At 40.7% G+C, this 12,735-nt stretch overlaps 1 protein-coding gene across 2 annotated transcripts in view; it reads right to left on the bottom strand.

The window, feature by feature from the left end:
• The window catches only part of PSMB7 (proteasome subunit beta 7), a 52,774-nt gene that overhangs the window by 24,445 nt on the left and 15,594 nt on the right, over nucleotides 1-12,735 (bottom strand). Inside the window, exons 6-7 of one of the 2 annotated variants that reach the window (XM_014462212.2) lie at nucleotides 3,813-3,895; nucleotides 1,913-1,971 (exon numbers count right to left, since the gene is read on the bottom strand). In XM_014462212.2, the coding sequence (XP_014317698.1) occupies nucleotides 1,913-1,971; nucleotides 3,813-3,895 (142 nt within the window). The remainder of the gene's footprint in view (nucleotides 1-1,912; nucleotides 1,972-3,812; nucleotides 3,896-12,735) is intronic. The other variant, XM_006096270.3, reaches the window with a different exon arrangement.

The following is a 12,735-nucleotide window of genomic DNA, read 5'->3' as shown; positions in this document are numbered from 1 at the left end:
ATCAATTGGAAATAGACAAAGCTTTCAAGAAAATGTGAAAAGATTAATGTGGTTTAAAGGAGGGCTTGACATTACTGAAGCAATTCTCTAACGAAAGCCACCAGTCCTTCTCCCTCTACCTTCATTATTTGTAATGGATTTGTGGAGCCTAAGGAACTCCTCTCCTTTAGTTACAAGACCAGAAGACCTTGTTTTTTCTTTTTCTTTTTAGTGACCTAGTATATCTTCTTTTTTTCTCTGTATTTAAGAACCCCAAACAGAAAATAATGCTGATATGGGAATAAATTTTCACATTGAGAAATGAGAACACAATCCTAATCTCATTTATAGTTGATACTTGGACCTGTTTACTACTCTTAATTGGAGCAAAATACTATTGTTCTTAGCCTAAAACACCTAGTTAAATCCTATCTTTAGTCAGGTGTTTTTATTCCTACAGATGTCCAAGAAAGGGAAGATCTAGCCATTAGCAACCAAGTCACTTATGTGTGTTATCTTCATGTACCCAAAGCGAAGTGGCTTCTGGCAGGAGACGGCTGTGCTGGCTGAGCAGCATCCACAACTCTACGTTCTCTGGCTCTCACGGCTCTTGGCCTAAACCTACAGAGCAGAGGGAGCTTCAGAGCTCCAATGACACTTGGTGCTCCAATGACAACAAGCTGGTGAAAAAATAAAAAATTTTTTATCCTCATCCGAGGATATTTTTTCCACTGATTTTTAGAGAGAATGGAAGGTAGGGAAAGAGAAAAAAATTAACACGAGAGAGACACATAGTTTGGTTGCCTCCCACACTTGCCCTGACCAGATCTGGGAATCAAATCTGCAACCCAGGTACGTGCCCTTGACCAAGAATTGAACCCAAGACCCTTTAGTCCTCAGGCTGACGTTCTAACCACTGAGCAAATCGGCCAGTGCAAAAACAATTTTTTTTTTAAATGAGCAATCCTCTCCAAGGATGATTAGGCATAAAGCTTTGTCAAAAAGTAATTCCCAGAGACATCCTATTTATTAAAAATAGGGTAAACCACTCATAAACAGCCTACTACTGTTGAAAACAAGTGAATACTCCCCATCAAAAATTAACATCTATCAAAAAACCAAGAGCACATGATGAAAGCTGGCTTCAGGACTTGTGTGCCTACAAGCTGGTTTAGTGGCAAGGATAAAGCACAATGGGGAATAACATGGTGCCAGGAAGTATCCAAGCACATGAACACTCCTATGAAAGTGAGAACGCAAGACCTGTGGGCTTGTTCTTGGAGATTTGGGAGAGAGGGGGTTGCTTAATGGGGGTACATCTATCATTAAAGCAGACTTGGGTGGAATGTCATTCAGAAGATACCACCCTCCCCCACCACCAAAGAAAATATAATAAAAGAATGTCTTTATAAATGTGTTTGAGACACTAGATCCATCACACTGACAACAGTCCACTACACTCAAGGTCTCATCCCCATCTTCTGCTGCCAGATGCAGAACAATCTATAGGGATTTTTAAAATTGCCCTCACTTTCAGACCAGGGCTGTGAGACAGACAGACATTCATAGTTTCTCTATTCTTAATAAGAAAACAAAAAACCTGTCATTCTGAGACACCATGACACAGAAAGCTTAGTCCATAAGAAAATATTCGACACCGCAGCAGCATTTACAGGCAAGAAGACTCCTAAACAGCCCAAAGCCAGAGCAAAAGCTGAACAGTGCTGACCTCAAGCCCAAGAGGCACGCAGGGCCACTCCAAGTGAAGCTTTCCCTGAGCAACCGGTCTTCTCAGCAAACACAGTGTCTGTGCCAGCGAGCATTCCAACTAACAACAGTGCTGTACAAGCTTTGGAGGAATCAGCAATTTGCAAATGTTCGACATACAACTGGAAAAATATTTGCAAGAATAAAACTGCAGGGACTTACATACCTCCATATCTGGCCTAAACTTAGCTTCAAACACAGCCATTGCTGCCAAGGAGCCAGAACCTGTAAGAAAAAGATGCATTTTTAGTGTATTTACCAACTCCCAGCTTCTCAAGTTACCTTGGGGCAGTAACAATGGCAAAACATGCCCAGTGTCACATTCAAGTACAGTGTAAATATTAATCCTATAGGAACACATAAACCAGGTAAATACTGCTCTTCAAAAGCCTGGAGTCACACTTACCACTATCTTGGGTAAACCTGCAACTGGCCCCACTTCTACTACTGATAGTAGTAATTGTAAATTATTTACAATAAAGTGCTGAAGCAGGAAAATGAGGTTATGGAGAATCTGTATTTTTTTAAAAAGTGAATGCCACATAATTTCATATATCCTATGCCGTGAGTCTTGTGCTCCACAACTGTGCCCTGGCAGGCTGCTGGGTACAGCGCTAAATACCAAGCCAGTTAGAAAGAATAGATTGTTTTAATGAGCTGGCCCTGGTAGAGTCACCTTGACATGCAGGAAAGAAACTACAGCACCAGCAATGGTAATAGGACTGCGAGCCGCAGCCACCAGGATATTCCAGCTACAACTGTAAAACACTTTATTATGTGGCATTTATTTAGAGCTATTATTTTTAGTTTGTACTTTGAAGAGTAACAGCTGAGTAGACAAAATGACAGACAAAGAAACAAAAATTTATTATCACAATAGCAAATGGCTGAAAGGTTATGCTGCATAGATATTAACAGATGGCAAATTTCCCCCCACAAAGTAGGATGTAAAGGCATTACAAATAAGTACAGGCTCCCTGAGAATGGATGTTAAAAGGCAGCGCAGTGCTATTTGAAATTTTAAATTAAACTTGCTTTGTTCAGAAACCAGAGAATCTTTAGAAAACCATCATCTTGTCTTTACAGTCCTGGCAATATCTCAGGATACTCTACCTTTAAAAAGAAGATAGAGTTGCCCACAATTTTTTACTCCAATTAGAAGATTTTTTTGGCATTTATTACTTTTTAACTTGTTTTGCATAACACTATCTATTTAGCTGGGTCACAGAGAAAACCATATTTTCTATTTAAAATGATTTGTGTACATCGCTTGACCACCTCAATGGTTTAGCAAAGGAAAAAGGCAGCGATTAAACAGTTTCAAATGAGGTGTCCTGCTGATTTTATCAAGTCTGCTGAATGTATAATGAAAAAGGAGAAGCTGACAGCAATGCTGCATTGAGAAAATACAGACTACCTTATCTGAACCATTTAAGGAGGTCCAATTATAGATCAAATTTAAAGGGTAGAAACAGCAGATTTACAGACACAAATCAATGAACATGGTAATCCCAATGAATATGACAGATACTCCTGTTACGGAATATTGCTGCGGTTGAGGATCATTACCTTCACAGCACCAGATACATCACATCTAAAGCAGTAGGAAGCGTCAAGTGGAGACCGGCATTACAAGCAATGACTATTCATTTAGGCTTTGGGAGCAAAAGGCAACCCCATTTTCCCCTCTCAGAATTTTTTCTCTTTTCAAAAAAAAGGGGGGGGTGTTATTTAAAGGACTATTAAAAGCAGTTCAGAAAGAGTAAAAATTAAAGATATATTAAGGTAATGCACCCAAATAATACTAGCAGATATGCCAGAGCAAATTCACCAAAACCAAACCTCTTAATTTCATAGTAAACGTGTCCTTAAAAATCTGGAAATAGCGTAGTCTATTAATATTTTGTGAGTCACACGTTTACTCTGAGATTCAGGGATCAAGAGGAAAAGTAACCTACGGATCTGTTTTAAGGCACAGGTTAAGAACCAATCTCAGACTTGGTAGTAAAAAGCAGGCTGGTTTTGTATGCAAATAAAGAAATCTCAGAAAAAATACTTTTAATTACAAAATGCTCCTGCAGAGCGCACAACAGCATGTGACATGGTCCAAGAATATCTCTGTGAAGAGTCAGGGTAACCACACCAGAGGCTGAAATAAACATTAAAAAAGGATAGGGAAGGTTAGAGAACAACCAAAGGACTTGTATGCATGCATATCAGCATAACCAATGGACACAGACTCTGGGGCGGTGGGAGCTTGCCCGGGGTGGGAATGGTTGGTGGGAGGGGGCGGGGGTGGTCAATTGGGGGAAAGGAGACATATGTAAAACTTAAAATGAAAAAATAAAATAAAAAGATACAAAATGTTGTTTACAGAGGGATCTAGAAAACTCAAGTAATATATCTTAATTTTAAATAAAACATTTGGCCCTAACCAGTTTGGCTCAGTGGATAGAGCGTCGGCCTGCAGACTGAAAGGTCCCAGGTTCAATTCCGGTCAAGGGCATGTACCTTGGTTGTGGGCACATCCCCAGTAGGAGGTGTGCAGGAGGCAGCTGATGGATGTTTCTCTCTCATCGATGTTTCTAACTCCCTATCCCTCTCCCTTCCTCTCTGTAAAAAATCAATAAAATATATTAAAAAAACAAAACAAAACATTTGATTAATGGATGTGGGGAAAAAAGGATAGGGGGAGGGCGGGTATCTATCTAAGAGCTAACAACTTTGTGGAAAACTAGAATCAATTATTGTAAAAGGGTAAAAGGTAAAACCATGCTTATCTTAAAGGCATTCTTCCTTAAAATTTACTAACCCTATTTTTTCTTCTTTGCCATCCTTTCTTTGGACTGTTTCACAGTAAATAAATTAGTTTTACTCTGATTTTTCCTGGGCACATCTATTTTCTTCTGCTTAGCTCCATCCACCATTTCAAGAAATGAAAAATATTTCCCTCCCAATATAATTCTTCATTTATCCAAAAATATTTTTTCCTGCTTAGGAACAACACTGCAGACAAAATTTATATAAATGGAAATTACATATTAAATCTAAACTCTTGGAACAAAATGTATCTATCCAGTGTGGGGTTGCTTCACACTATCAGATACTGATTTTTAAGAGCTGGAAGGTGTAGGAGAAATAAACATAGAAAGGACACAGAGGTCCTTATTACATTGTATTTCTGCTTCCCCCTTTACAAGGCATGCCACCCCCAACACACACACACACACACACACACACACAGCGTTTTCTGGAAAGCAGGAGCTTGCTGAACTGCCTGATTGTTTCCCCTGAGATAAAAAATAAGTGGACTACAAATAAACTTGAAAATAAAGGGAGATTCAATATTAAAAACAATTTCTAAGTCACTTGCAAATTAGCTCCTGCTCCCAGCTTTTTAAAAAAGGAGGACTTTGGCGCCCCCTTTTCAGAAATATACAGAAGTGTTGACTTTGTCAACAGGTTTCTAGGAAACTCTGGATGTGTGTCTGCTGTTTAGAAAACTGAAGTTAGAATTTCAAATAGGACTGCAATTGCCCCAAGTGGTCAGAGAACAAGATGCAAATTTTCACAACATTTCAAGGCAAGTAAACTTGGGGAAGGAAGAAGGAGTGGGCCATTAAGAAGAAAAAAGATGGTAAACTCAATGAGACCAGTACCCTTTAATAATTTCATTCAAGTTTCCTAGGTTTGTTTCAACTACATATGTATAATAAATCATCAGACAGATGCCAAACTAGTATAGCAGCCATGTGATCTACAAAATGTTTAAATATTTATATCCCATTTTCCCCATGAACCTTAATAATGCCCTAAGACATTCCATTATCTCAGCATCAACCTACCTAACCTGGCACTTTCATACCAAAAAAAAGACAAAAATCCTTTGAAGGAACATTTACCCTGATTTTCTATTCCAAAAACAATTAGGACTATTTGCTTTCCCTTTAAGGAATAAGTAAACAGAACAGCCAGGGGGCAGTGTACATGGTACAGGGGCCTCTGCTTTACGTAAGAGGCATGTCAGGTGAAGGAAACTGATATCGGAGGGAACAGTATGCTTCTCACCAGGGTAGGTGAGCTCTGGGAGCAACGGGTGTGGGGCCTGTCCTCAAAGAACTTACAATAAGGAGAAGGCAGCCAAGGGGGAAGAAAACAGAGCCTCCTGTTGAGCACCCACTGTGTGCTGCACATCATATGTCATTTAGTCATCCGCACAGCAACCCACTGAAGTGATAAAGCTTCTTATTTATTACAGGACTAATAAATTCTGCACAGGGCAGAATTCCTATCTCTGGTGTGACTCTATGTCACTCTCTCCTACAAAAAGTTCTATGTGCCACAATAGTTCAGAGCAGACACACATGACTGACCTTCCATGACGAGGTCTCTGTCTCCCTCGGTCCCCTCCTCCTCTCCAATACATACACACTTGACACTCCAGCAGCACAAAACTGACAATAATTTCCTAAATTCTCGTACCACCTCAAGCCTATCCCACCTGGGCACATAGTAGCCCCTTGCCCCTCGACAGTCCACACAGCTCCTGTTACCCTTTACACCCCAGCTGAGAGATTACCTCTTCCCAGAAGCCTTCCCTAACCACCACCCACCCAAGAAAGTTTCACTCTCATCTCTGTACCTTGCCCATCCTTTCATACCCGCATCCCCCATGCCTAGCAGTTTCTGGCACACAGAAAGCACTAAACAGAATTTGTTGAGTTAAACTGGGCTGATTTGAGTACAACTTCCAAATGGAAGAGCTGGGGAAACTCTGAGCTGGCCCTCAAGGAGTGATGACAGCAGTAAATGCCTTGATAAAGTGTAAAATAACATTTATTGCCTAATTTACCATACTGGGATGAATCTAAGACAAACTCAAATGTAAAGCAAGCTCAATTTTCAAAAAGAAAAAAAGGCTTTAAACCCACAAAACCATGTCCTATTATACATCCTAGTCTGGTCCAAATCTCTGTGATATTATAAGAGTGAAATGCTCTCCTTGGATTTCTGCATTTTATTACCAAAGCTCCCTGTCTCATCAGTAGTTTCCATGTAGCTGCTCCTTAGCAACCTCCACCAAGGCTGCCTTTTTCAGCCCACCCACAGTTACTGAGTAGCCAGAGAGCCTTCCAGAACAAAGCTCTTTAAAACAGAAAAACGAGATGCAATTCAGCGACCAGAATTTAGAGAGATGACTGTGCAAGACACTGTTTATGGCTACCTAGTTACCCACTGACCTCCCTCCTGCATCCCTGTCTTCCCCCAAGCTTCCCCGAGCTCACCCACAGCACCCACACACACCCACTGGGCTCAATCACTCCCAACTCCCGAAAAACCACCAAGCACCAAACCTCCCAGCAGCAGAGCTGTGTGTGGAGAGAGACAAGAAGAGGGAAGGAGACACAGCTCAGCCCTCTCTCATCCACAGGAGCCAGGAACTGCTCTGCACGGCCTCGCCCTGGCTGCCCTGTTGGGTGCTCATTAAAAGAATTTCTCCTGCCCTAGTGGGGGCCTCAGTTGTTTGGAGTGTCATCCTGTACACCAAACAGCTACGGGTTCAATTCCCAGTCAGGGCACATACCTAGGTTGTGGGTTCAATACTCAGGGTGCTTATGGGAGGCAACAGATCAATGTTTCTCTCTCACATCGATGTTTCTCGCTCTCCCTTTCTCTCCCTCTAAAATCAATAAAAACATATCCTCAGGTGAGGATTAAAAATTTTAAAAAGAATTCCTCCTTTAACAAATGCCTCTGTGAGTCCCAGAAAGCACAGTCTGCTCCCATCTGACTGTCAGGGATTCCTCACCCATGAGCGTCAAGATGCCACTGTGGGTGCCTAAACTGCTGACCTCCAGAAGGGGGCTGCAGGCACAAATGCCACCAGTGGCCACATCTCCAGCCAATCTTTTTTAAATGAAATACCTGTTAGTAATAACAGGACCTTGGCTTAAATTAAAAAAAAGAACAACTTCTATAAACAATGTAAAATATAAGCCCTGAAACTCAAAAAACAAAAGCAGCATACAGGGCATTAATAACTGAAAAGAGCTCAGGGAAAAATAACATCAGTACACCAACAAAAAAATGAGACAGTAATTCACACACACACAAAAAGGCAGAGACCTATACACATTTAGAAACACTGTTCAAGATCACTATTAATCAAAGAAATATAAATTGAAATTAAATAACCTTTTCTGCCTTTTAGATGAGCAAAGATTAAAAAGAATAATACCCAATGCTAACAAAGATGTGGTAAAATGGGCACTCTAACATGCTTGTAGAAGCAAAAATGGGTAGATCTTTTCTAATGGGCAATTTAGAAGTAGCAATCAGAAAACATAAAGCTATACATACCCTCAAAACCAGCAATTCTACTGCTAGAGAGTTATTCTAAAAAAAAATTAATAGACAAGTACCTAAATTATGTATATAATTATGTATATTAAAAAATCACTATTTAGATTAGCAACAAAAAAATAGAAAAACTGGAGGTAAAGATTCAACAATCAAAAGATATGGAAAATAAATAATAAAATACTATATATACATTTATTAAACATGACAATATTTTTTGGCAATGGAAAGATGTCCATCCTATATAATAAAGGGCTAGTATATAAATCGACTGAACAGCGGAACAACCGTTCGCTATGACGTGCACTGACCACCAGGAGGCAGACGCTCAATGCAGGAGCTATCTCCTGGTGGTCAGTGTGCTCCCACAGGGGCAACACCTCTCAGCCAGAAGCCGGGCTCACGGCTGGCGAACACAGCGGCAGTGGCATGAGACTCTCCCACCTCCACAGCAGCACTAAGGATGTCTGACTGACAGCTCCCAGACTGCGAGAGGGCACAGGCCAGGCTGAGGGACTCCCCCCTGCCCCCCCCCCAACCCCCAGTGCACAAATTTCATGCACCAGGCCTCTAGTGATCTAATATTTAATTGGGGGTGGGGGGTGGAATGACATATTCCAAAGCAATATTAACAGATATGCTTATACAATACATATTATACAAATCTGGAACAACATAAAATATTACACTTATTTCTGGGTCGTGCTATTTACTTTCTGCTTACATTTTTTCTTTCTATTTTTCTTCAAAGACCATGAATTAATTGCAATTTATTATGGTATAAGCTTAGATAAAAATGAGAATTCGACATTGCGGAAACATGGGAGGGGAAAAAAAAGCAAAAAGACCAAGACCTTACCAGCTGTCACAGTCTTGCTGTGTAACAGCAGCAGCATGCCGCTTATTCCTAAAATTTGTATACAGGGGCCTGATGGTCAATCCATGCATGAGTCAATAGTCCCAAGTAACAACAGTAATCAATCATCACAAACAAATAAATACACCACGTCTCTCTACAACATCCTTCCTTAGAATGCTCTTAGAGGTAAAAATCATCCTCATAATGAAGTCCTTTGAGCATATCAGTGCCAAGCCAGATCCCACTTATCCAGAAGTCTACCCCGTGGCCAAAAAATTACTGAAAGGACCACAACAAACAGTACACATGGTGTTGAAGAAATTTCGAAGCAGTCACATCAGTTTTGTCTGTTCTTCAGACGTGGCAGGTAGCAGTAGTCCTGTTTTACAAAGCAGGGAGACTAAACCTCGATGAGGAATTTGCCCATATCACACAGCCAATGATTAGCAAATCTGGGAATGTGCGCCCAGATCATCTGAATTTAAAGTGTCCAACACCTGGCCAATGTGGCTCAGCTGGTTTAGTGTTGTCCCGTGCACCAAAAGATCGCTGGTTTGATTCCGGTCAGGGCACATGCCCTAGTTGCAGGCTTGATCATGAGATCAATGTTTTTTTCTCTCTCTCTCCCCCTTTCCCTTCCTCTCTCTCTAAAATCAATAAAAACATTTTTGAAAAAATAAAAATAAATTTAAAAAATAAAGTGTCCGGCATTCCTTCCATTCTACCATGTTGCCTCTTAAAAAACAAAGCCAAAAGCTTAACATCAAGATTAGCAAGTAAGCATGAAAGCAGCTGTATTTTCTTAGCTCCCCACCCCAAAAAAGCATGCTATCTAACTTTTCTTCAGATATCAGCAGAACAATTACCACACATCTGGATATAGTTCATTTGTGTTGTTTTGCTTGGAAATTCAAATGAGACTGGGATTTTAGTTAAATGTTTTAAATGATTAAACAGATGCCATTCACTGTTTAGCAATACCACTCAGGGTCTGTTATGAGTCTTTATTTTAAAATAGCCCCATTCAAAACAAATTAAATTAGTCTCCATTTTCTAAAACCACTGAAGGTGTTTATCAGCATTAGTAGCTCAATTTGAACCTAACTTTTCCTGAGAGAATAACCCAACTCAAGAAAAAATATGAAATGTATAAAAAAAATTTACCATCTGAGATATTGCTTTTACTTGCTCTATTTATTTAAAAAGACCTTCATTTGTATGGCTTTTTTTAAAACATGAAACATTTTTATAGAGTTCATTGAAATACTAAATCAAACAGCAATTCTAGAAACTATGTTATCAGACATACTGAAGAAACAATATAAGACTGAAATAATCTTCTAATACCTGCTGCTCTAAGTCAAACTCTAGGAAGGATCTGGAAGCCAGCGGGTAGAAATGTGCTTTAAGGTCTATGCTCACAGACTCTCAGACGGGGCTGGGGAAAATTTATTGAAGGCCTTTTAGGACCTGGACCTTGACCTCAAGTGGTGTAAGTATTTCCCCATTTTACAAGCAAGGAAACTGAGGCTCAGCTAGTTTAAAGGTAATACAGCCATTAAGAAGTGGAGCCAAGAGTCAAACCTAAGTCTTGTGGCTCTTAAGCGCATGCACTGAGGGCAACTTCCAACTCCTTCCTTCAAACAAACCATGCCAGGTGCCCACTTGGCAGCAATTCTGGAAACACATAGATGGGACAGGAGTGGCACTTCCTCACTGTTTCCCCCCAGCACATCACTGAGTTCCCTCTCCCAACCCCGCAAAGCTGACAAGCTACTCCAGGAAGCATCATCACATCAAGCACCATGTGCATGCTGGCCCTGAAACTGCAGTGAAGCAGCCTACGCCCTAGCTCCCTCCCCCACACAAAGGGGATGAAGACAGAAGGCATCTTCCTCACAGGGTGGCTGGAGACTTGAAGGAGAGGACGTGTAAAGCAGAATACCTGGCACATAGTAAAAGCTCAATAAAAGCTAGCTACTGTAATTATTCCAAGACAAGGTCCCCATCCTCCAAGACCATCTTATACAATCGTTCTTAGCAAGTCGTACGGTTGGCAGCTTTAATGGAAACAGAGGTCTTCAAAATCTCTTCTCTCAAAGTCATGACGTTCTGAGAAGCAGCAGGATTTCTACTCCTTTTCCCATCAATTTAACCAGATTGTTTCAGAGAGAAAAAAAGCTGTTCCTCCTGCTAAGGAGGGTCCACTGTCAGCACCCAGGACCTGCCTGGCACTGTGGCCTGCCAGGTATAAGATATATGCAGCGATAAAAGAGACACACACAACTTTCTAATTCATCAGTGTCAGCTCTCCCTGACAGAGCGCTTACTCACACTTGCTCATTGTTAGTCCACTGGCCACTCGTCCTGGGTGAAATTTGGTGCTTTCCACAGCCCATGGACTGGGATCATTTTTCACTCTGTTCCTGTCGACAGGGCCGGGTCTCTGGCAGTTGGTGCTTGCTCTGGAGGCCAATGCTGCCAATGTGTGAAGAGCTGATTTATGAATATAAAACAGTGTTGGTGCCAGGGGACCACGTTCAGCCACTAGAGAGCACTGGAACACCTCTCATGGCCCGGGAAAATTCAGACACCGACTTGAAGTGGTTTAATTGTATGCATGCATTTCATTATAAGTCTTGGCCAAAAGCTTCCAGGCGAGGCAGGCCAAGCAATCAGACAATCTTGCATGGGTTGCTGAAATCCAGATTTGTCCTTTGTCAGCATAAACAGTTTAATTTGATGTTTTCACTCCTGAGTAAGCACTGAGTATTACATTTAAACCCCTTGTGAGGGGAAGAATGCTTCCTTTTCATCAGCAAATGTACCTCAATGTCAGAGAGTCTATCTTTTATTCCCAATGAATAAAAAAAAATATTCCATTTAATATGCTTAGAAATAGATTTTTTAAAGCACCCAACATTTTCACTCAAAATTAATTTTTCAAAAAAGGCAGTTCTTTTTCTAAACATAATGTAGTCAAAAAGGAGTTAAATTTTACTCTAAGTAAATAATTTAAAATACCACCTTAAGGGAACAGGGATTTTTCTTATAATTGCAAGTGCAACTTCTCATTGACCTGACAGGTTATAGACACTTATTTTTAAGAAAAGACTAACAATCGGGGCATTCAGGCCGAAAGTGTGAAAGGTTTTATTTTTATTAATGTATTTTAATGAAATGTCACAAGATACGAGGACAGAAAATTGTTCTCTTTTAAACAGAGGAGCCACCTAACCCTATGTTTAGGAAATAAGACGAGGATGAAAATTATGCCTCTCTTAAGCAGACTCCAACATCATCAGGCCCTGCCAAGAAACAGAGGCTCTCAGTCAGCAAGTGCTCTGCTGGGCGCAGGGCGCACACTTCCCCTCCTACTGCGGGCGCTCAGGGTAGTCTCAGCGGACAGGTCTTTCAAAGGCATCCTTTCCTCTGGTCCACATTCCAAAATAACTTCCCAAAGTGCAGGTTATTCTACTTTGCAGGTCTTTACCAAGTTTTCATTTCCTTCAGAGCACTCAAGGGCAAAGGACCGCAGAGTTTAATGATTTATAAAACACATCTAGTCTTAATCATAAGTAAAGGTTTATCTTGTCCATAGAGCCTGTGTGCAAACAATAAGAAACCCTACTTACTGTAAAAAATGTGCACAGCCCTTTACATATATTTCCTCACTTAATTCATCTGTGGACTAGATGCTATTATCTCCATCTTATAGATGGAGAAAAATACAGTTCAGAGAGGTGAAGGAACCTACACAAAATCACACA

Source organism: Myotis lucifugus, unplaced genomic scaffold, assembly GCF_000147115.1.
Source record: "Myotis lucifugus unplaced genomic scaffold, Myoluc2.0 scaffold_173, whole genome shotgun sequence".
In the NCBI taxonomy this organism is placed as follows: Eukaryota; Metazoa; Chordata; class Mammalia; order Chiroptera; family Vespertilionidae; genus Myotis; species Myotis lucifugus.
This window is presented reverse-complemented; position numbering and strand designations above follow the sequence as displayed.